At 37.1% G+C, this 24,047-nt stretch overlaps 3 protein-coding genes and 1 long non-coding RNA gene across 8 annotated transcripts; 1 reads left to right on the forward strand and 3 right to left on the reverse strand.

The window, feature by feature from the left end:
* Positions 1-74: 74 nt before the first annotated feature.
* rps6kl1 (ribosomal protein S6 kinase-like 1) lies at positions 75-13,029 on the reverse strand. Of its 5 annotated transcripts, none has more exons than XM_017476565.3 (12): positions 12,930-13,029; positions 11,401-11,492; positions 10,727-11,039; positions 8,859-8,983; positions 8,151-8,243; positions 5,518-5,565; positions 4,512-4,644; positions 2,136-3,392; positions 1,898-1,987; positions 1,090-1,172; positions 778-873; positions 75-694 (listed from the first exon to the last, which is right to left on the reverse strand). In XM_017476565.3, exons 3-12 carry the CDS (start codon positions 10,860-10,862, stop codon positions 584-586), a joined length of 2,172 nt encoding a protein of 723 aa, XP_017332054.1. In that variant the 5' UTR covers positions 10,863-11,039; positions 11,401-11,492; positions 12,930-13,029; the 3' UTR covers positions 75-583. The 5 variants fall into 5 exon arrangements, with proteins under 5 accessions (XP_017332054.1, XP_017332052.1, XP_017332055.1 ...); XM_017476563.2 differs by having other exon boundaries at positions 10,727-11,042; XM_017476566.3 differs by lacking the exons at positions 11,401-11,492; positions 12,930-13,029 and adding an exon at positions 11,239-11,344 and having other exon boundaries at positions 10,727-11,042.
* LOC128633569 (uncharacterized) lies at positions 924-3,103 on the forward strand. The gene is made up of 2 exons (XR_008396974.1): positions 924-1,477; positions 1,868-3,103. It is a non-coding gene; the product is annotated as an uncharacterized LOC128633569 (long non-coding RNA).
* Positions 13,030-15,234: 2,205 nt separating the features above from the next.
* On the reverse strand, positions 15,235-17,715 carry olfm4.2 (olfactomedin 4, tandem duplicate 2). Its single transcript, XM_017475617.3, has 5 exons — positions 17,641-17,715; positions 17,388-17,555; positions 17,079-17,291; positions 16,783-16,927; positions 15,235-16,153 (listed from the first exon to the last, which is right to left on the reverse strand). Exons 1-5 carry the CDS (start codon positions 17,695-17,697, stop codon positions 15,354-15,356), a joined length of 1,383 nt encoding a protein of 460 aa, XP_017331106.1. The 5' UTR covers positions 17,698-17,715; the 3' UTR covers positions 15,235-15,353.
* Positions 17,716-20,577: 2,862 nt separating this feature from the next.
* Positions 20,578-23,076, reverse strand: olfm4.1 (olfactomedin 4, tandem duplicate 1). The gene is made up of 5 exons (XM_017475614.3): positions 23,000-23,076; positions 22,724-22,885; positions 22,418-22,630; positions 21,630-21,777; positions 20,578-21,543 (listed from the first exon to the last, which is right to left on the reverse strand). Exons 1-5 carry the CDS (start codon positions 23,051-23,053, stop codon positions 20,720-20,722), a joined length of 1,401 nt encoding a protein of 466 aa, XP_017331103.1. The 5' UTR covers positions 23,054-23,076; the 3' UTR covers positions 20,578-20,719.
* Positions 23,077-24,047: the final 971 nt, after the last annotated feature.

Consider the following 24,047-nt stretch of genomic DNA (forward strand, 5'->3'; position numbering starts at 1 on the left):
CAGAAGTCTAATCCCAAACTGGACAATCCTTTGCAAAACACATACGGTGATCAAGCAAACACAAGACACTTGGACAGGTTTTTTTTTTTTAATTCTTATTATTTTTGCTTTGGTTAAAAATGTAGTTAGCTCATTTCATGAGCATAAAAATTATTCTTAATGCAGACAGTAATCATTTGAGGCACAAATGTTTGACATGACTGTCCAATATATCATTAAAATCTGTACTGGCAAAATGGACTGACATTACATCACATGCTTGATAAACAAGGTCAAATGTAATGGTATTGCATATCACTTGTAGATCTGTCATACAGAGGTGCAGCAATAATTAAATGCCTGAGATGTAGGTATATGCTTACAATAACTCCATACATGTGCTGTAAGGTCCTGTAATTAGTTCCTTTCATAACCACAGCAATGAAAAAAAATGTATGTATTTGTTTTTTAGTGTTTAGCTGATGGTTTGGAGATCCTCATGGTCACATACCACTGGGGGGCAGTAAAGGCATTTGTTTGAGCTTTGACTTCTCATGAACCACTGGTGTTAGGTGTCTGAATCATATAACACACCCTGTATTCATTAACTGGCCAGTGTGTGCCAAGGAACAGAGTTAAAAAAGGGGTGGTACTTAATGTCACTCACACCTCCACCTCCAGAGCCCAGTCGATATCCAGCGTCATACTGAAGGAGCTGTGTGGAAATAAAATAACATCACTGCCTTATGTGCAAAGCTATACTCGTGTTCACAGGTTACGCGTGTGCTTTAGACGTACCTCTGAGAGCAGCGAGGCGGCTGCCGTGCTCAGGTGATCCGGAATACGTAGCTGTGTGTGTGGATGTACACCTGTAGGATGACACTGCCACAAGGGCTGATATCACAGAAGAGGTTTTATGTTTCTAATCTCTCACACACACACAAACTGATGGAAGGCCATTTAGGCCATTGTTTTGTACTACAAGAACATGTACTATTCTGATTTCACTTAAGAATTTGACTGTGACTCAGCTCACATCGAACTGGTATATTTTAGTCTAGTATGATTGTTTAATAAGATCATACTGTACAGTGATTAGACTCGGCTTACCATTCCAGTGAGAAGTTCATACAGTAAAGCTCCCAGACTCCACCAGTCACACGCCTCTGTGATTTTGGATACGCCCCCAATCTCTGTTTCCAAATGATTAGATGGGTACAGTTTAGGGCTGGGAAATGTGACCGTTAAACCAATGCCATGATTCATTATGTCATAATACACTTCTGAGATATTGCAGGTATTGCAATATCTTCTTATAACATTTTTGTTTGTTTGTTTAATAACAATTGCAACCTCTAATTCAAAGTCACTGGTTTGATGTCAGTGGGATTTTTTTTATTATTATTATTATTATTATAAATACAGAATTTTTTCCTGTTTCATTCAATCATTCAGTATGCTTTTCATACCAGTCAGGGTCATGATGTACAGCTTACTTGTAAGTACTTTTTATAATAGAAAATGCATGCAGAAAATAGTAAATAAGGACACGTAATAACTGCATAATCATTGTGTAAAAAACTGATATTCAGCATCATATTTATTGAATTCTAGAAGATCAGAATGGTTAGGCATTGCTGCTTTAACTTCATTTTATCTAAACCCATTTAAGGACCAGTTAACTCGTCAGTAAACTAGACTTTTAAATGTATTCTCCTAATGGTTGGTCTAATATGTTCTGCAAAAACGTGTAATATCTATAGATGGACTGAATTACAATTTCTACATTTTATAAATTTGTATTAATTAGGATCAACCCCAGCACTGGCAGACATGTACATAACAAATATTCCCATATTGAGCCATCCCTAATTTTTTTGTTTTTCAGTTACATGAAATTGTTCTTATGTGTCCTCACCTGGGGCACAGTACATTTCCTCCATAGCTTTAGGACTGATTTCCGGCTGAACCTCTGTCCACTGTCCAAAGTAAGTCAGACACACATTTCCTATTCAGAATACACTGCATTATTTGTTGCACAAACCGGTGAAATAAGCTTTTTCATTCATGTCAGTATTAAGCAATTAAGAGCATGGCAATAATATAAAATAAATCCTTATGCAGATGTTGGTGTTACTGTAGAGTCACACACTCACCATTGCTATTGAGCAGGATGTTCCTGGGGTTGAGATCCTGGCACACGATGCCTTGTTCATGAAGAATCTCGAGAGCCAACAGGATCTGCGCTCCCCACATTCGCACCTTTCCTTCAGGAAGACCCCATCGACCAGACTGTTGCTTCACACTCTGGCTCCTCGTCCTAAACTGAGGCAAGTGACACCAGCCGTCGACTTCTATAAGCTGCTCCTCCTGAGAAGAGTGAGAAGTGAAGAACGCATCTTGTGTTTTATCTGAGCACAGTGGGCTAAGGAGTTCCCAGGTCTCCTCTCCAGCCTCCACAGACTCTCTTTCCACGTCTTTACTTGTATTGTTCACCTGAGCAGCTGTTGTCATGAAGTCCAAGGCGAAAGGTCTCAGTAGTTTGCTTTCCACAGTAGATTGTGTTCCATTGCAGTACTCTGTGCCTGCTTGGGAATTTCCTGAGCTTAAGCTTGCCATATACTGGGAGCTCTCAGTTTTTCCATGAGTAATGTCATCTTGTTTTTGATTCTGTGAAGATAAAGGCAGGGTGTTGGGAACTATACGAACTTTCTGTGGAAGGACGTTGACCGTGCTACACAGGGTTGGATGTGTGGTGTCAAATAAAGAGCTCAGTGTGATCTGAGGTGCACTACTGATTCCAAGAATGTCTGTATTTGACCTAGTTCCTGTTAAACCCAGTTCCTGAGCTGGTACAGCAGTCCATACTTTATCGAAAACTAAGCTCGAGTCGATCCGCTCAATATGGACGTCGTTTCCTAAAAGATCGGTCGTGACACTGAGCGGATCTCGAGTATCCACAATCACACAGGGATGAACAGGAAGTGGAAAACTGTCCTGAGATATAAGACAATCTTGCTGACCACCAGGATTAGCACTGGAAAAAGAATCGGTCCTTATTGCATAAAGGTTAGAGGACTGCTTTTGCTGGAATTCAGCCTTTTCCGACCGGGAATTCTGCAGGCATCCTGTTTCCTCACAGTATGAGTGTGTGCCACAGCTGTCGAGCTGATGCTCAGCCTCATTCCAAAAAGACAGTGTATCCGTTTCTAAGCCTTCCAAGTTCTCTCTCTCAGGAAATACAGCGGTATTTCCCTGGTGGTGTTCTCCATTCAGGTGGTACAGCTGGGTGAGAGCAGGCGAGGTGTAGCTGTTCTTTAGCTGGAACTTGTGCTGGTTAGGGGTGGAGCAGTCTGGATGTTCTCTGGCTACCTCACTTCTGACCCGGTGCAGTTTGGAGAAGAGCTTTCCACCTGAACACAGACAAACAATTCATGGTCCCTCATGTTCTTTATAATTTTACAATGTATTCGCTATTCATCTGTTTGTTATTTCAGAAATATAAAGTGTGAGAAGTTCCATCTGAACAGCAATTCAATTCACATCTAATGGCTAAAGGTTATATAATGATATTGCTATATTAGCAGTGTGCACTTATTTATCCTTTTAAACTTACAGAACAAAATCCATAAAACTTAACTATTGAGTTAGTCGTTTACAGGTGGATCTCAAAAATTTGTATATCGAGGAAGAGTTCATTTCTTTCCGTAATTTAATTCAAAAAGTGGAACTTTCATATATTCTAGATTCATTACACATAAAGTGAAATATTTCAAGCCTTTTTTGTTTTAATCTTGATGAGTACGGCTTACAGCTCATGGAAATCAAAAATCCACTATCTCAAAATATTAGAATAAGAATATTAGAATTTATAATGCAGAAATTTCGACCTGAGAAGATCTCTAATCAGCTAATTAACTCACACCTGCAACGGTTTTCTGAGCCTTTAATCTGTCTGTTTCAGTACACACAACCACAACCATGTTTTTGTTGATACATGTTTAAGTTAATATATCAAATGTGTGAATATTTGGTTTAATTTTTGCATTTTCTCGTCAACGCCTTTGACTAATTGGTGCCATTTTAGTCAGAGTAAAATTAACTAAAATGAATAAATATGACATGACGAAGCAGTGACAAAATGTCATGAATATTTTTGTCAGAAAACAAAAACAATTTTTTGACATTCCAATTTCAATGTCTGAATATTTCTTAACAAGGAAAAATTCATTGCTCTTTGAAAGGGTAAACTTGCATTATTATGCTATTATATTATCATTATATTAGTGGCTTAAAACGGTCTTAAAATGACAATAAAATCGTTTAGTGCAATTATTTCTGGGACAATATATCATCCAACAAATGTATCGTTACAGGCCTACATGCCAAATTTAAGACTTTAGATTAAATGTAGGTCCATACTCTCAGTGTATTTCTGAGTTGGCAGTACTTCACCGACTCTGTACAATAAACAGCCGGCTCTTTGTATTAAATGTATAATCTGGCTTGGTGCAGCAGTTTTCTCAGCTCACCTTGAACATGTTCTAGATGCAGGAACACAGAGTCCTCACTGACGTAGTACCTCAGTAACTTTACCATGAACGGGACAGCCTGAGGGATAATGGTGGAACGCTCTCGGTTCTCCCAGCTGGACTTAGGCAGGCTCTGGAGGACACGAGGAATTATATATGTAATTGGTGTTACTAAAAAAAGCTATGAAAAATTGGCCATCAACTAATATAAAGAACCTAAACCAAAATACATCTGGGAAATATGTATTTCATAAAGCTGTTCATTAAACATAATTAGACCATTCTCAATTCTGATTGGTCAGAAGGTGTTGATTAATTTTCTATAACAGCAACTCTGACAGTAATCCTTACTGCAAGGCAAATCACAGCTGGATATTAATACATCATTTCTCTAATAAGACGTTATGGCAGGGACTTGTATGGCGGATGCTCCACATCAGAGGAAAGTCTTCAGGTTTCTGGGTAACATGGCAAGCCTGTTTTGTCTTTCCTCTAGTGAGGAAACAGCTGTTTATAGCTGCTGTAATGTAAGTGCAAACAGGAACTTACTAGTAAAAGCTTACTACAACAACAAGCATCAATATAAGCATTAAAAACGTATGATGTGTCTTTTTAATACAAAATTGTTAGCACTGACTTGAATGAATAAATCACTTCAAAATGGTTCTGCTATACGGCAATAATCAAGTTCAGGATGCTAGCCTAGCAGAGTATTTTCCTGTAACGGCCCGTCCCATCTTGTTTTATTCCTTGCTTGTACAATAAAAGCATTCTTTCCAAGCCATGTCTGCTTACTCTGTCTACTTCCGAAACCTTGTTTCTGGTTTTAGAAACATGAGATGGTTTGGAGTAAGATGCACTAAAGCTTTTAACTGGATCAATGACGACTTCATGAGCCGAGACGAGACGAGAGAGTTTTTCCCCTCAGTGTTATCAGTGTTCTGGCCAGACGGCAATTCTGCCTTTATTCTGGAGTTATAGCATCAGGACATGGCAAGATACCTACCTTAATCACAAACGTCTCCTTGCTAATCAGGTTTTGGACAGTCAGAACCTACAAACACAAGCACAAATGAGCATCTGGAGTATGATGCATTGGCACATGATATAATGTAAGAAGCAAGATGGAAACATTGTAGTTAATCATGATACAGTCCAAGTGCTTTTTCCTCCACTACACCAGTTATGGTTTTATTAAAGTGGAATTTTGTTGTCTAATACAGCGCTAGAAAATGTGATATCCATGCATCCATTCATTCATCTGATACAGGGTCACGGGGAGAATATCCCAGGGAATTTGAGACATGAGGCAGGGGACAACCTGGACAAAGTGCTAACCCATTGCAGGGCACAACTGCACACACACACCCACACTATGGAAAGTTAGAAATGCCACGTGTCTTGGAACTGGGGAAGGAAACCGGAGGAAACCCCCGAAGAACATGTAAATCATGCTAACCACTATGCCATCGTGACCCCCAGAAAATGAGTTATGTTTAAGCAGAACATTACAGTGGTAACTTCCTTATGGAATGTCTTCATGAGGAATATTTGAAAAAGCCTTGCTTAGCAGTACAAATGTTCCAGCTGTGCCGCATGACAGGTGTCAGCAAAGATCTAACTAACCATGTGCTCCAACCATTTGACTAAGACAAAATCTCTTAAAAATTCTGTAAATAATAAAGAAAATTTATACTCAAACTCTGTGATGATGAGTTTATGTATGTGACATTTTCCCCAACAAATGAAAAAACAGACAGAGGTGAAACTTTTTTCCAATATTTGTCCACTCACTTTGAGATTGAATAAATCTTAATAAAAGAAAGCTTTCATTTTAAAGTGCCCTCCACTAATATTGGCACCCTTGGTAAATATAAGCAAAGAAGGCTGTGAAAATTTGTCTTTATTTTTTAACCTTTTGTTTAAAAAAAAAAAAAAAAAAAAATCACAAAAATACTCTGCAATTATTTGATATCCATGAGAGTAATCACAACACAGGTTTATCCAAAAATATATATATATATATATGTTTGTTAAATATATGTGTGCAACAATTATTGGCACCCCTATGAATTCATATGAAGAATTGCAGATGTTGGTTGTGTCTTGGGGTCAGAAAGTCTCCAAAACTACAATCTGAAGTCACCTACATCACCACAAGTTCTTTGGAAGGGTTTCAGGAAAAAAAGCCTCTCCTCTCATCCACAAACAAACTCCAGCATCTTCAGTTTGCCAGACACTACTGGAACTTCAAATGGGATCGGGTTCTATGGTCAGATGAAATCAAAATAGAGCTTTTTGGTAATAAACACCAGAGGTGGTTTTGGCGCAGACAGAGAGGTAGCCATATGGAAAAGTACCTCATGCCCACGGCTAAATATGGTGGTGGCTATTTAATGTTTTGGGGCTGTTTTTCTGCCAGAGGACCTGGACATTTTGTTAGGATACATGGCATCATGGACTATCAAATATCAACAGATATTAAATGAAAACCTGAATGCCTCTGCCAGAAAGCTTCAAATGTGTCGTGGTTGGATCTTCCAGCAGGACAATGATCCAAATCATACATCAAAATCAACACAAAAAATGGATTACTGACGACAAAATCAAGGTCCTGCCATAGACATCCCAGTCCCATGACTTGAAACCCATAGAAAACTTGTGGGGTTCCCGGAAGAGAAGATTCCACCAGTGTGAACCTCGAAATTTGAAGGATCTGGAGAGATTCTGTATGGAGGAACGGTCTCAGATCCCTTGCCATGTATTCTCCAACCTCATCAGGTATTATAGCAGAAGACTCAGAGCTGTTATCTTAGCAAAGAGAGGTAGCACAAAGTATTGACTAAAAGGGTGCCAATAATTGTTACATACATATATTTAACAAAGATTTTTTTTTATAAACCTGTGTTGTGTTTGTAATTGTTTGATATCCATGAGAGTAGAGTGTTTTTGTGAATTTTTTTAACAAAAGATCAAAAGCAGGGTGCTAATATTACTGGAGGGCACTGTATATATACATATATCCAGACAAAAGAAGAACATATTGAAATCATTCTCATGGCTAGATCGGGAAGCTGTAGCAAGATTGTCATGGACTTTAACAGGAAACATGGCAAACACATCACACAGATCACACTGTTGCCAAACTTATTAAATTAAAAAAGACTGGAAGTGTTGCGGACCACACAAAAAAGCATCCACTGATGAAGACACAACCGACGTGGTGCTGGCAAACATAGTCCCCAATATATGGAGGCTTTGGGACACCCTATAATACCAAATATAAACTTTGCACATATATTGCTGTATTCTAACCTTTGTACTTTGTGTCTACTCATGACTGGAATTATTAGTAATAATATGATATTATTAATACTCATTCATGCCTCCTATGCTGGTGATGACTCAAGTTAAGTCAGTTTCGATTTAATATTCAGTTGTTAAAATTAGCACTCAAACATTATTGTTTTTAAAAAAAAAAGCCCACAGCCCTGTTTCACACCTGTTTTACTTCTGTTTTCTTCATACAGCCCACACATAACAATATTAGAAAAATAACGTTTCACTGGTTTCAATTCACACCACAAAATCACCAGGTGTTTAAACAACACACAACATGACAAATGATTTGGTTCTTACCTTATCAATAATCCCCACCACCTTACACATCTCCAGGTCCTCCACGGGTGAACTCAGATGTCTGATAGACCTGAATCTTAAGCTGCTGTAACCCTGCTGACCAAAATATAGTCATAAGTGTTTCAGATCTAAAGCCGTTTTAGCCAATGCATGACTCAATGCTACTGAGGGGATTCTGGGGATTACACAACAACCGAGAGCCTAAAGTTGAGTAAAATCAAGCCTACTCACATTCTCGTCCATGTTGAAGTAAAGCAAATACAAAAAGATAAGCCAGGGGGGGGGGGGATGGGCAGTAATAGTAATAGCTCATAAAAACAGGAACATAAGGTCTGTGTTTGGAACAGACAGAGGAAACATGAGCAATGATCATTTGTATAAGTTGGAAAATTCTAGCCAGTTTTCCAGTGAATCAATTAGCTGGGCTAAGATAATTTCAATTTTATTTGTATAACGCTTTTTACAATAGACATTGTCTCAAAGCAGCTTTACAGAAATATCAACATGGTATACAGATATTAAAGGTGTGAATTTAACCCAACTGAGCAAGCCACTGAGTGGCGACGGTGGCAAGGAAAAACTCCCTAAGATGGAGGAAGAAACCTTGAGAGGAACCCGACTCAGAAGGGAACCCATCCTCATCTGGGTAACAACAGTTAGTGTGAAAAAGTTCATTATGGATAATCTAAGGAATGTTGTGTCACATACCCCTAATTGTGTGGTATCTTTGCTGAAGTTGTACTGTAGATGAGAGTTAAAGATCTCCTCAGCTCTCTTCAGATACTGAGTGGTTTTCCGCTTCACAGCCTCACGTCTTTCTTTATTTGGATCCACTAAACAACAGAGAAAAGTCCGTTCAACCTCCTAAATCCTAAACATGGATACCTGATTTCATACCCAGTGCCTTTAAAATCATTGTGTTGTATTAGTGACGGGCTGCTTGTTTGTTAATTGTTATGCCAAGATTGACCTTCTGATATCTCAGAAGCCTGCAAAATACAAATGAGCACTATGCTAACAAACCATGACAAGATTCTTCAGCCAGGATAGTCAAGACCTCTCACAAGTGCAGTGTGTATCTGCACAACCGCAATGGCCCTAATTCATCAGAGTTTTGAAGAACTGAGCACAGATTTGAGCCAATGGATTGATACATGAACAAATGTGCATCTGATTCATGAAACACTCCCATGACATCAATTATTTGAGTTCAAATGATGGATCAGTTTTAACTGTGTATGCAAGCTCCCATCCTCAAGTCTCTTATTTACATATCAGATGCATACAACATGCCCCCATGCACCCTCCAATACGTATGAAGATGAAACCTATCCTAATGATGATCTTGCAACGGTGAGCCAGTGAAAGGAATACATTCTGGAGATTACACTATTTACATGATCTGAGGAAGTCAATCTAGTCAGGGATAATTCATTTCTGTGAAGCTGAGTTAGAGGTGCTTGCTGCAAATAAAAATATTTGGGGGGGCTCAAAAAATTATACAATATAATGCATTGAATGAGGGACAGGACGGTTTCATATTTTGTCTTTGAATTCTTTGTTTTTGCTGAAATTAATGGTATCACATAGACGAATACAGACAGTTAAGGGTGTTTTATTATTGTTATAATAAAATTATTATCATTAAGCTGTTTAAGATCAAAATCAAGTAGAAAATCAAAGCATTTTCAACCTCACCTGTCAGCAGTTATGTGATAACTAATTATCAATTTAGTACTCAGAAAATGTCAGATTTAACTGAAGTAACATTTAATTGAAACTTTATATATATTTATAAATATAGAGTCATTTTGCAGTGATGTATTTCACATAATGTCAGAATTTCACAGTTTTTCTGTGATTGTTGCAGCCAAAAATGTTTGATTTTGCTGCAGCTTTTTTTTTTTTTTTAATTTGCGTTGCAACTTGTGGAGTTTTTACTTCTTGAATTGGTGAAAATTCAGTTGTATGGAATTATTTCACAGTGATGTTTGGTGGTAAATGAGACGTTTTAGCTGTACTCATATTCGACACACACGAATCGAAGAGGGCTTTGGCTGAATGCGCGTTTTGATGATGTCACATGACGCGTCTTGGCCCAAATCTGCCGATAATCTGCGGTAATTTTGAAATATTGCAAGCTCCTCCGAATGTTGCGGCGTTCACTTGAAATTACATTAATATCTTCAATCGCAAAATCATAAAATCCTGGAGGGACTGATTGTTTTCTCTCAGCTATTACAGTTTTTTCACACTTTTGTAACTTTCCTTACATGTTGGCTAATTTATACAAAAGCTGCATCACACTAACCAAAGATTACAGCAATTTGCTTACATTCTACTGATATTCTCTATAGTTTCCTTTTCTGTTATTCCTCAAGGTTCCATCTATATTGTTTTACTTCACCTATAAAACACTGGCATGAAATGTGCTCAGCCAGGTGCCTTCATGTGAACAAGAACAGGAAATGATGGTCAAATGTCAACCTAAAAAAACCCCTGTGTAGTATCTCTTGGCCTATTTCGATCACACAGAGGCAAAATACGACTTTAAAAGCATACATAGAGCATATTACCTTGAACTCCATTCAGCAGCAGGTCCACACCATTCTTATAGTAGCTAAATGCAGCTTCGTAGTCCTCGTTGACTTCCCTGTCCAGGGCCATACGGATCTGCTTGGCCGCATCCACCAGATAGTCTCTTTTAGCCATGTCTGCCTAGGGTTAACTTTGCTGAAGTCCTGATGGAACTAGAGTCCACAGAAACCATTTATATGCGGTGCAGTTACATGGACAAGCTGCATGTCTGGGATGTGACCATTCCACCATTTTCATCAGTTTCTCTCACACACCAGGGTTCCACTGACTGCTCCCTCCTTCCTTGTCCCCCTGCTAAATAGAGTCAAATGTGTAAATGACTACTTTTAAAGACATACTATGGATAGAAAAAGAGCTACAGAAAAGAATATTAAGCTTCAAATGTGGATTTATTCACACAACACTTACATTAACAATAGCATTATTCAGATCTAGCTACAAGAATATCATCATAATCCGTTTTACCACTTTTAATTTCATTTAAACCTACAGTGAGTGAATCATCCATGTGACTGTCTTGCAACAAGTCCAGGGAACTGGACTTTGGCTTGAATCCCGTTCTACTGCTCTGATGAGCAATAAAACGTCAAGTTTCCGTCAGCCAGACGTCACCAAAAATGATCAGGAAGACTAAGCTTCTTCACAAACATACCTTTGCCCTTGAACACCATCACAAAAAGACATCATGCTGTAGCAGAGCCATCTAATCCCTCTCTCGGCTCAGGTGGTCCACATCTGAGTCATCTGAATAAATAAAAATGGTTAATATTCAACAAAAGTCCAGCATTTGCACATTGCACTGCAGATCACAGAGTGAAAATAAACTCAGCAGTGGCATGAGGAAGGTATTAAATATGATATGACTCATGTCCTCTTAGACGAGTCATCTAAAATGCTTAATGCATTTTCCGTAAATAGTCACAAAGCAAAACAAGACTTGTAGGAGGTATCAACTGTTTTGAAAACCAAACAAACTATTTAAAAGTGCAGTCAGTGAACAGCCATTTTCAGAGCTATGTCAGTTATGTATTGCCTTTTTCCACAGATATTGTAGATATGTAGCTATTAGCTTGTCACAAAGACGTTAGTTATTCAAACTAAATGGCTGTACTGGTAATCCCCCCCACCGGAAGTGACATCTAGCTAGGGTGAAGCTTTGAAATATACTCATTAATTTAAAGTCTGAATACACGAATTTAAACCCATAGGAAAATGTAGATTTTTTTTTCTTCATAAATTTGGAGCAATTTAATTTATAACTTTTATATTGTTCAATGTGATATTAAGCTGGGAATTTGGTTATAGGCTACAATGTTTGGATATTTTTATTTCAGTAACCAATTAGCTTATGTATAACAAGCAAAAGTTGCAGAGTTTTCCAGGCGGACACATTATTATGGAATAAAATTCCTTTAAACACAATATTTACCCATTTCGTACCTCATTCCACTTGACAAGTTTTTTTTTTAAAGAAAGGAGGAAAGTATACGTCTTATCCGGTTACAAAAAAAGTTCCTGTGGATTGTAAAAAAGCGAATAGCAATATATTTTGAATCATAGCACAAGTTGAATCCCAAATGTTTCTCTATAGTATACCGTATATACCCTAGTGCACTAGTACCTAATGTGCAGAAAGCATCATTTTCCTCCACACCGGAGAGACATCTGGAATATAACCCCAGACAAGTTTACACCAGGCTGTTTGTCTGGACATGAAAACTGTCTCGGCACTATTTTAGCCTGTAATAAACAACAGTGTAGCATAAAAAGCACACATTGCAAGGGGATAACTGGAGAGAATAGTGGCAGGTATCAGAGTGTTTAAAGCACTGGGCGGAAGGGAAAGGGAGGGACCGCAATGCAGCTTCAAAGACCAATAACACTGCCCAAAAACACACTCATCACATCGCATCACATTATCCACACACCAGAATCACACATTAATCAGCGATCACATCATGCTAAAAACATCTCACACTCAAACGGATCACAGAATGATTCAGTACAAGAAAACCGACAGTGTTTACATTTCTTCTGTAATCTAAAGCGCCTTTATTCTAAGGCTATATTCAGTACAGTACTATAGACTACACTTCACATATCCATGGGGTCAAAATTAATTCACAAATGCCAATGAAACGGAGGAAGATGAAGTGAAAATGAGCTGCATTGCGCTTTTACCTAATGGAATCGGTTTCCTTGCCGTGCGCGCGCCACCGCAGAGTCGGGCCCGTGTGTAGCGGAGGCTCGCGCAGACAGCACCGAGAGGAGGAGAGGAAGCCTCCTATTGGCTGCTAATGATGTCACTAAAGCCTCTTTTATATATTTATTACAGCGCCCCCACCCCAAACTATTGTTCAAACAAACCATACTATACACTTACCGTCCACTTTATTAGGAACACATCTACATGTGCCCAGTCATGCAGTTATACAATTACAGATACAGTTCATGTTCACATCAAATATCAAAATGAGGGGGAAAAAATATGAGGGCAGTGACTCGAAATGGCTGCTGACACTGGAGTAACACAGAATGGTGCGAAAAAGAAAAAGACAAAGAAAACATCCAGTGAGCAGCAATTCATCAGGCTGAAATGACTTGTTGGTGAGAGAGGTCAGAGGAGAATGGCCAGACTCTTTCGAGCTTAGAGCAAGTCTGTGGTAACTCAAATAACCTCTCTTTACAACCATGGTGAGCAGAAAAGCATCTCAGAATGTAAGTGGAACCTTGAGGTGGACTTGGTGATTGGATAATGGAAAGGGATAATGAAGAGGCGAACATGTGTTACTAATAAAGTGGCCAATAAGTGTAAAATGTCCTTCTGAGAATCACTGCTACAAAATGAACATAGTTGTAAGTATTAAACAATCTAAATATAAGTACTAAGAAGTATGTACGGTAAGAATGTAAGTAGTTAACAATCTAAATATATATTAATAAATATATTTATAAACATTAGAGAAGAGGTTCGAAGAGGTTTTGTTGAGAACAGATTTATTTTAGGTCAAAAGGGAATATTACACAAAAAGACTACATTTTTGGGCAAAATTAGCCTTTTGAGTTTTATTTATTTATTATTATTTTTGGTTGTTTTCTGTTTCAGCTGCAGCAACATCTGATAGTTATTCTATACTGGACCACAAATATGATATTTTTTTGGTTTGTTTCATCATTTCATCATTTTACTATTTGTCTGTTGCCTAACGCTTAATAAGCTCAAAGTTTTTAATTTATCAATCATTTTTAAGCTTTAAGCCTGTGCGATTCCTGAAGGACTAGGATAATGTTTAAACAGACAAGAAAAAAAGATGTTTACTTAACACCTGCATTTGCAGTGACTTGAACAGTAAGACTTGAGGAGATTACATGCACAATGACCGACATCATACAGTATAACTACAGCAATGTAAATAGTCCATTTTAGAAATATCAATGTTGATCATGTTATTTTAACACTTATTACAGATAGGTTGTCTGCATGGATGTGGGGTGTGACCACAGAAAGTGCACAGGGTGGCAGCTGCGATAGTTGGATTGAGCCTGATATAACTCTGAATAGCGTTATAGATATTTTGAACAATTCAAAATATCAGTATTAGGGATTAGAGGGCAATTATGAAGCCAGCTGCGTCATTATGCCGCCATTCCCTTTGCACCAAAGAAAGAAATCAGATAATCTGCAAGCATCCTTGTTCTGTACGTAATTTATGGTGCCACCCCTTAAAGTGCATTCTTTGCCATCCCAGTTATCAAATCCTGGAAATGCTGCACCTTATGTGCCTTTGTCTTACATGATAATAAAATAAGAGTGATGTAATTTTGTAGACTGTGAGGGAGGTGCTGGAGCGTATGGGTAATTAGTGTATTTGCAGGGAGCAGCTGGGGAGAGCAGGAGAGGAGGAGAGGTGATGGTGGCTCAGGGGGCTCAGGGGGATCGGGTTACACAAAATGGAACCTAGTTTGTAAGGGTATTACATCACTTTCCATGATCCACTCTGTCATCAGTGCCTCAGTTTAACACACAGCAAATCAACCATAGTCACTGTATGTCCAAGGAGGCATAAACAAAATTTAAAGCATTACTTCAAGAGAAATGGTTAGATCTTCTGAAATGTTTTCATTTTAGTGACCATTTAAAAATATAATGAAATATTACTGGTTGCTAAATGTGTGTGTGTAAATATTATGTGTGAAACCTCACACAAGTTAAATATCACACACATAAACATTTGTCTGCTTATTTGCAATCTTATATTCCCTGAAGCATCTGTATGTTTTGGCTTTTTGCAGTGTTGGATTGAATTCTCTCTTTGCCTTGAAATATATGAGGCAATAGCCAGTATGCTCTTTATAAATTATTCATTCATTTATTCATCTTCTCTTGGTCAGGGTCGCAGGCATTCATTCACACACCCATTCACACATACACCCGTTTAGCATAACCAAACACAACAACGTAATCAAAGAAAACACCTCTGATTAATGCTTTAATTCATTTTTATTCATTCACAAAACAGAAAATCATACTTGTCTGTATAATTAATCAGGGAATTAAGATCACACCGTCAGACTGTTCAGTATATTTGGCCTGTCAAAGGGTGTCTAGGCACTCTTAAACTTTACATTATATGAGACATAGTAGCCATTGTTGAACATGTAGAGTTTCTGATCTCTAGGGTTATAGTCCAAGTTGACATAGAAATCCTGGAACTTTTCATACTGAATGCTAACATAGCTATCCTGTCTCGTGCGTGTGTTGTAAGTGTAAAAGATCTCTTCTGTTTGGGTATCTATAGATCGTGTAGCGTAAAGAACACCGCATATCATGAAGGCATTCGTGACAGATTGTTTGAAAATGCTGGTTTCCCAAACTTCTGTCAGCGCAAATGCTGCCTCATCTATTTTTCCCAGCACCAGTTTACCCTTCGCTTCCTCTGTAGCGTACGTCACCCACAATCCATTCTCATCTGCTGCAAAGTCTAAGTTCTGATTGCCGGAATATTGGTAGGAGAATCTGTTACTGGCCTTTGGCACCACCCTGTATGTTGCGGTCTGACTGGTCATGTTGTATTTCCCCATGCTGAAAGGGTCTCTGAACTGATAATACAGGGTGTTACTACGCACAATGTAGTTATTACCAAGACCTCTCCAGTCACGGTTGGTATAAAGCTCGTGAGTTTTTATTGGCTGTCTCATGATCAATTTGTAGTAGTCTGAATAAACATGAATTCTACTCAGCAGTGTACTAGAGAAAGCAGAGTACCAGTATATATTTTCAGAACCAGGCACAGGGCTAGAGTCTTTGCCCCATCCTCCATATAAGTAGCTTCCACTCAGATCTGCATTCAGCTGGCTAACTACAGGCTTGCTGATTTTCAGAATACCTCCATGCTTGCAGGAACCTGACAAGAGAAATCAGTTCAGTGATGTGAATTTACAATGAATAAAAGCAAATCTTGATAGTCTTTTATTTTTAGTATGACTGCCTAAAATTCAATAGGTTAGTATGTGGTAACTACAAGCAAAACCTAGTGCATTCTTTGCATGTTGGATATTAAAAGATATTTTAAAAAAAAATAAAAAAAGATTTTCATGGTGTTAGCTGGTTTACTGGGTAAATATTCAGTTCTTACAAGTAATACTTGGTGCATGTGGGAACATAAGTATATAGAAACTAATGTGAATAAATGGCATTTATTTATCCATACTTAATGCTACAACTTTCAGATAAATGTTTGAATAATTGTATATGATTTTAAGGCAATATTACATTTATGACCTCTACCTACTTTTTAGTACGAGATGCATGCATTCACAGAAGCTGTTTGGTAGTACCTTTGTTATTTCTAAGAATTAAGCACTTAACTATACCCACTTTAATATTGATTACCATATACTATGCGCCAGGTTTTAATTAATTAGAGATTCATGTTAAAGAGATACTGTGACAACAAAATCTAACATCTTTATAATAACACTAATGTAGCATCACATCTTAGACATTTCAGTGTGAACAATACAAGAACATTACCGACTGCTGCATTGGAGAAGTTATCTTGTTCGTCTCTGCATTTCTCCAGCTTCTTCTGAAGTTTGATAAACTCGAGGCGGATCACTTCTAAGTTGCTCTTGTCATAGCTTTCCAGCTGGTCTACAGTCAGGCTCATGTTGAGGATCTTTAAGAAATATGTATAAGATAGTCAAAACTGTCTGCATTCAGCACTAATGCAGGTAATATGAGATTTCCTGTGGATATAAACATGTAGTCAATCATAAACTGTAAGGTAAACAGATGTGTCACTGAGATTCAAATGTATTAACACTTACCTCATTGTAAAGGCTGTCAAAGACTGGTGAGGAGGAGTTAAGGGATGTTTTCAGGTGTGTGACCAGTGATTCGAACTCACGCAGCTCGACCCTCAGGAGGTCAAACTCAAGTTTGATGTACTTGTCAGGCCCACTTCCCAATATATCCACACGAGTGGTCAAGTTACTGAGCTCCGAGAGAAGAATAACCAGCTCGGCTTTTATATAAATCACCTAAGAAGAGGGAAAGAACATTTAGCAGGATAATCACTCTTTTCACCATCATGTTACAAAGTCAAGGGATGGATCAGCATGTAGAATGAACTGTACCTTGTTAATATGGACCTCCATTTCAGCAGTCAGCTTATTAGAAGTTATCTGCACAATATCCACACGGTCTGCTGGGAATGTAGTGTCAGGAAGGAATACTTTGCAGATACATTGCCCGAACTCTCCCACAGTGCCTGTTACATTTCCAGAGCCCCACTCCTCCACCGGCTACAAAGAGAAGGAGAGGGATAAGACGACAGAATCTATTTGTTTGATTCTTGATAAAAGGATTGGATCGAAAGAAAATGCCTACCCGCCAACCATATGTTGAGCCAGCCAAAGAGAGGAGCAGAAGAATGTGATGCATCATGTCTTAGGCTTTCTTTGTTGAGTGATTACAGCCTGTCCAAATCATTGGCTTTTAAAGATGAGGTATCCAGTAGTCACCCTGAACATCTTTTCTCATTCCCACGGTTATTGCTATTTGATTTTGAAATGACTTTTGAAGACAACTTATGTACACAGTCATGTTTGTTTTAGATATTATGAACTAAGGAGGCAATTTGCAAATTATGATTTAGTGGTGTGCAAAGGAAGTTGCTGAATTACATGGAGGTGATGTGAGAAAATATATTGCATGTAGCACCTGATAAAACAACCAAATCTGAGTAATTACCACAGTGTAAGCAGAGTTTTCAGTTACCACTAGTTAGGGTGGTCTTAATTTTACTATGCTTTTGGGAAACTGGGGCTTGACACATACTGCTTGAGAACATTTTCAACATAACCACTCCTGTTCCTGTGTTAATACAGGACATAAAGTACCTTCTCTGACGCAATCTTGGCAAATACTATACATATGCTTACTCTCTGATTAAGCTGCTATATAATTCAGGCAATATAATAAAAAAAAAATACAGGCATCTTCACTTCATTGCTTGATAAATTCTAAGTTGCAATAGGCCTATAACAGGTGCATTTCATTGTCTTTCTCAGCTAACTGTCTATTATAGGCCTATTAAGTTGTCTAGTACAATGATGATCGTTGTTGGAAATATCAGATCCGGGCATTTAACTTGGCTTCTGAATACAATTGGTGCACTTAATAATATATTTTATGCCAGTTAATTTTCTTTTTCTTTTTTTAAGAAAACAGTGAGGATACAACATAGGTGCTTAAAGGAAATATAAAGTAAAAATAATTTGTTATATTTAAATGTATAGATTAAACCTCAGATCACACCTCTATAAAGCATGGGTTGTGTTCATTTCTTTATGAGATCTTCTATTAATCTTTATGACATTTTTACATATGGCAAGAGAAATGTCATTCATTCATTATTCAGGACACTAGCCCTATGAGCTTATTCGTTTCCACTAGGCATGTATGTAGTAGTACATGTATGTAGTAGAACATGAAACATACAAAAACTAAATAAAGAAAGACAACTGAAGTCTAAATTTAAGTAAAATTATATATTTGAACATATATATTGTAATACATGGAAAAGAAATGGACAGTTGTAACTGCTGTATACCTTATAAATAAAATTAATACAAGTTATAGTTATTCACTGAGATCTGATCCAATATAAATGGTGAATCAAATGAATGTCAATTTATGACTAACTGTCATATCATATCATACTATAAAATTGTGTTCTAGGCAGGAAAGCTTTAAAACTGATCTACAGGTTTTTTTCAGTTACTATGAAGAGGTGTAACAGGCTGCTTACCAAGATCCAGAGAAAATATCTCCTCTATAGAAGAACAGAAGAGCATAAAAAATATTAAAAACTAATCAGCAGAATTTTCTGCCACTATACTAATAGCACAAAAATCTTTACCCTGTATGACTAGTGTTTCACAAATACATTATTAAGATCAGACAAGCTAGCTAGTTAGGACTCTTTTTTTATTGCCTCTGGTTCAGTTTAATTCATTATAAAGTAACCCGATTTTGAACATTTTGTCACAACTTAATTCCATTGTGTTCAATCCACCTAAAACTGAAGTTTACTTAATTCATTTTGTTAAAACTACATAACTTTATGTTTACATAACTAACTGGGCAGTCGATCTATAGTTCCCACAAATTGAATTAAACCACAGTCAATTAATTTAAAAAAAGTTAAGTTGGACCAACTTAAGAAAATTTAGTTTGACAAATGTAATAAAGTTAATTAAAAATGCTAGCATAAAATAATTTGACCTAAACCAACTTTTTAATGAACTAAATTAAATTGTTTGTAAAACCTTTCTTCAATTAAATTAAGTAAGATTAATGAATTCACTTTTTGATAGCACTTTTAACAACAGACATTGTTACAAGGCAGCTTTACAGAAATATATAAATTTAGGATATAAATGTATAATTAAATGTATGAATGTATCCCTAATGATACATTTAAATATATTTACATGTGGCTTGCGATGGTGGCAAGGAAAAACTCCCTGAAATGATTTGAGGAAGAAACCTTGAGAGGAACCAGCCTCAAAAGGGAACCCTGGTATGACACCGGATAATGCAATTATAAATAATTCCCTTCTATAACTGTGTACTACAGGGTCAAAAAGTGCAATTGTAGGAAAATCATTTCTACGATGGGTTAATTTTTAAATGCATAGCATTGATAGCATAGCACTACTTTCATTGATAAAGTGCAATTGAGAAAATGTACATATTACTCATAATATTTCCGTGGAGATCTTCATTTTTTGTGATTTTACCCCAACAAAGAGTTAGACTTTCAGAAGTATGTGAATGTTGTAGTAATATACATGCATTATAGACTACGGCACTGGAATTAAGCCACGAGGTAAATATGCAAAGATGGGACTCAACTAATATTTTTTTTATTTTTTATGTATGATTTTTTCTTTCTATTTTTGAATGATCTCAAAACCCATAAGGGATACATTTTCATGTGGTTTATGCTTATATTAAATATATGTTCTAATAGTATCATTCTGCATTTCTGCATTCTTTATTTTCAATAGATAAAATAATCGTAGAATATGTAACCATGTATTTATAAATTAATTTCATAGAGTAAAAATATGAAAATGGTGCAGGGTAATGAGATTCTCATCACCTGAGAATCATTTTGAGAATAATTTTTTATTTTTAACATGTTTGTTAACACATAAATGTATTGACCTCAATGCAACATTGGCCTTTAGATCACATTGTATCATGAAAAAAATCCAAGAATTTATTAATGAATGGTATTGTGCATTGTGGACTAAAGAGTATTATGACAACATTCATTCAGGAATACTGCTCATAAGATTTTATTAATAAGACTGAAATGCAATGCAGGACATTTTAGTGTTGCGCCAAAAAAAAAAAGGCAAATATATTTTCAGCTGTATACAAATCAAAGCATTTTTCAAATCAGGAGCTGTGCCTTTTTCTTATTCTGACTGAACCAAACATGATAGCTGACATAATATCCATCATTGTACATGTAAAGTTTCTGGTCGATGGGGTTATAATCAAGGTAAACATACATTTCCTGGAACTTTTCAAAAGGAATGCTAAGATAGCTCTCCTGCCTTGTGTGTGTGTTATAAGTGTAAAAGATCTCCTCTGTCTTAATATCTACAGATCTGGTAGCATAAAGGACTCCACAAACCATGAAGGTGTTGCCTATTGATGGTTTGTAGATATTCATCTCATAAACTTCCTTTAAAGCAAATGCTGCCTCATCTATCTTACCCAGCATCAGTTTGCCATTCGATTCTTCTGTAGCATACGTCACCCACAATCCATTCTCATCAGCTGCAAAGTCTAGGTTTTGGCTTGATGAATAAAAGTAGGAGAATCTAGTACTGGCCTTTGGCACCACCCTATACTCTGCGGTCTGACTGGTCATGTTGTATTTACCCATGCTGAAAGGTTGTCTGAACTGATAGTACACAGTGTTACCACGTACGATGTAGTTATTACCTAGACCTCTCCAGTCACGACTGGTATAAAGCTCATGGGTTTTCATTGGCTGCCTCATGATTAACCTGTAATAGTCTGCATAAACATTAACTTGGCTAACCAGAGTACTAGACGAACCTGAGTACCAGTACATATTTTTATAGGCAGGCAATGGGTTTGAATCTTTGCCCCATCCACCATATCTGTGACCTGCATTCAGATGTGCATTCAGGTGGCTAATCATGGGTTTACTGAGTCTTGATATGAAACCATGGTCACAAGAACCTAGAGAGAAAAAGTCAAAAACATAAGCCATTTACAGTGTGTTTCTACAAAGATAACAATTATGTCCATGTGCTGAGCAGGCTTACCGATGTTGGGATTAAAGATCTCATTGTAGCGACTTTCGCATTCTTCCAGTTCCTGCTGAAGCTTGATGTATTCTCTGCGTGTCAACAGTACCAGGTTCTTGTCATAGGTAGTCTCCAGGTGAGTCAGTATAACAATCATGGCAGTGAGCTGCATGATAAACATTAGGGTAGCAATTATATATATATATATATATATATATATATATATATATATATATATATATATATATATATATATATATATATGTGTGTGTGTGTGTGTGTGTGTGTGTGTGTGTGTGTGTGGTGGCCTAGGAAATACCTTAACATAGTAAAATGTTGACATTTTCTACTAGTTCTGAAAACTACATGCTTTCCTGAACTGAAATGTCGTTCTCTTTTGCATATATCTCAACCTCAAAAGTGAAAAGGAAGAAAACGGCATTAAATTGCATTTATCCAACAATTTAATCAAAGTGTGACATTCACTGTGCGAGGAAAATCTCACATACTGTAGCAAGCAAGATTTTATTTAGACTCACTGTTTTTACCACCACGTTTGGATTTTTACCACTGGCTCCTTACCCAACCGGATCTTTGCAGAAATGCGATGCGCAGTTAAAACTTTCAAATAAAACCATTTCCACATAATTTTTTCTTAAAGTTGAGGTGTTAAATATGTCATAAACAGAAAAAAATAACTATTTTATTTGCCACAATTCAGCTACAGCAACACCTTACAAATTATATGTGCCATACCAGCACACATACAGTATGTAACGCATGATAATACATCCCGTGTGTTTTACCTCTTTGCGAATGCTGACAAGCACTGTAGAAGAAATCTCAATGGATGCCTGAAGCTCCACAATAAGAGCTTCTATCTGCTTGATCTGAATCTTCACCTCCTGTATCTGGACCTCGGTGTAAGAGTCAGGGTCATTCTCCATGATCCCAATCAACACTGTGAGGTTCATAATCTTCTCCACATAAATCGTGAGTCTGATCTCAAACATCTCAATCTGCAAAGAATCAAATATTCAAATATAAGAAAGAACCTGCACATGTTGCTTTTTTCTGATTCAGGGTTCTCTTTTATGAGATTCTTCTTATACCTTGCTGATTTCCAGCTCTAACTTGTGACTGATCTGCACTGAGGACTTCTCCAGAAGCTCTAGCTCTCCCATGGGGAATATGGCATCAGGTAGCAAGGCCTCACAGGTGCATGGCTGGCTTGGACTCACAGTCTCATTATTCTCAGGCCAGTGATCCAAAGACTTTGTTCAAAAGAAAAAGACAATTACCTTGTAAAATTCCAGGCTACTTTGAAATAACATAAAGAAGAGAAGCAACTAATTAAGTAATTATTATGTCATTAAGCAATGACTTACCCCAAAGGCAAAAGTGGCCCTAAGGAAGGGGAGACAGAAGAGTATGCTGATCATTCTGAATCAGGTAGAGTGTGTCTAGATCAGATGTCAAAGCTCTGTGGCTTTTTAAAGATGATTATCATAACACTAATAAATCCTCAGCTGGAGTCTTCTCACAGTCACTTCCCAACGGCTGTAAATCTGCTTGCATCTTGTTCATTGCCGATGTAATAAAGTACATGTTCTGTAAACATCACACTTATCATGTGATTGTGACTAAAGGATACAGGTGTATTTGCATTATATATTTTCCCAAGCTTGCCAAAATCTGACATGATCACACACCCGGAGTGGAGGACTTGTCATTTTCATCAGTCATCAGTGAAACACAGTACCTGAACAAAATGACACCTTTGGGGCTATTTATTTTATGCAAGCAAAAATGCAAAGAGCAACCAAGATATTAAGTATAAGCTACAAACTATAAGTTAAGCTCATTTTGTTAGCATTGCTCAGAAATTTGTTCTTTCTTTCTTTCTTTCTTTCTTTCTTTGCTTGGAAAGTTAAAAAAAAAAAAGATTTTATTGAAACTTCATACTACATTAGAGAATGGTTACACTCAAGTAATTATTGTTTGTGAAAAATGAGGAGTGGAACTATATGTAAAAGTTACAATATGAAAATCATACACGGTTTTATCTACGGTATATCACAGTTTAAGCTTAGAAACTCTCAACAAAGGATTTCAAATGTATTTCTTCTACATGTATTTATTCTCTACTTTATACTCTACTTCTTACTTATCACAAAGAAGCATTTCTCAAAGACTTGTTGAATGGCTAAAGGTTCTAACTATATAAGTTGGGTTGTACATGAATCCTTCTCTGAAAGGGAAACCTTCTGTTGTAGAATTCACATAACCTTTAGAGAGACCAACTAAAGAACCCTTTTATGATTTATATCTCAACAGTTCATCTGCTACTTTCTTTCATTCCTTTATCTTCAGTTACTGCTCCATTCTGGTCAGGGTCAGGGTGGATCCTATCCCAAGAACATCAGGTGTGAGGCA

The sequence above is a fragment of the Ictalurus punctatus genome, chromosome 9 (assembly GCF_001660625.3).
Source record: "Ictalurus punctatus breed USDA103 chromosome 9, Coco_2.0, whole genome shotgun sequence".
NCBI classification, from domain to species: Eukaryota; Metazoa; Chordata; class Actinopteri; order Siluriformes; family Ictaluridae; genus Ictalurus; species Ictalurus punctatus.

Excerpts from the sequence above, each read along its gene's own strand:
- olfm4.1 (XM_017475614.3), bottom strand. The coding sequence starts at position 23,053 with ATGATCAGCATACTCTTCTGTCTCCCCTTCCTTAGGGCCACTTTTGCC. Across the intron at positions 22,886-22,999 it reads GGGCCACTTTTGCCTTTGGG|TCTTTGGATCACTGGCCTGA; the intron begins GTAAGTCATTGC and ends TTTTGAACAAAG. Across the intron at positions 21,544-21,629 it reads GATCTTTAATCCCAACATCG|GTTCTTGTGACCATGGTTTC; the intron begins GTAAGCCTGCTC and ends TTTTCTCTCTAG.
- olfm4.2 (XM_017475617.3), bottom strand. The coding sequence starts at position 17,697 with ATGATGCATCACATTCTTCTGCTCCTCTCTTTGGCTGGCTCAACATAT. Across the intron at positions 17,556-17,640 it reads GCTCAACATATGGTTGGCGG|CCGGTGGAGGAGTGGGGCTC; the intron begins GTAGGCATTTTC and ends TTCTCTTTGTAG. Across the intron at positions 17,292-17,387 it reads TGGAGGTCCATATTAACAAG|GTGATTTATATAAAAGCCGA; the intron begins GTACAGTTCATT and ends CCCTCTTCTTAG.
- rps6kl1 (XM_017476565.3), bottom strand. The coding sequence starts at position 10,862 with ATGGCTAAAAGAGACTATCTGGTGGATGCGGCCAAGCAGATCCGTATG. Across the intron at positions 8,984-10,726 it reads GCTGCTGAATGGAGTTCAAG|TGGATCCAAATAAAGAAAGA; the intron begins GTAATATGCTCT and ends TCTGTTGTTTAG. Across the intron at positions 5,566-8,150 it reads TGGTGGGGATTATTGATAAG|GTTCTGACTGTCCAAAACCT; the intron begins GTAAGAACCAAA and ends TTGTGTTTGTAG.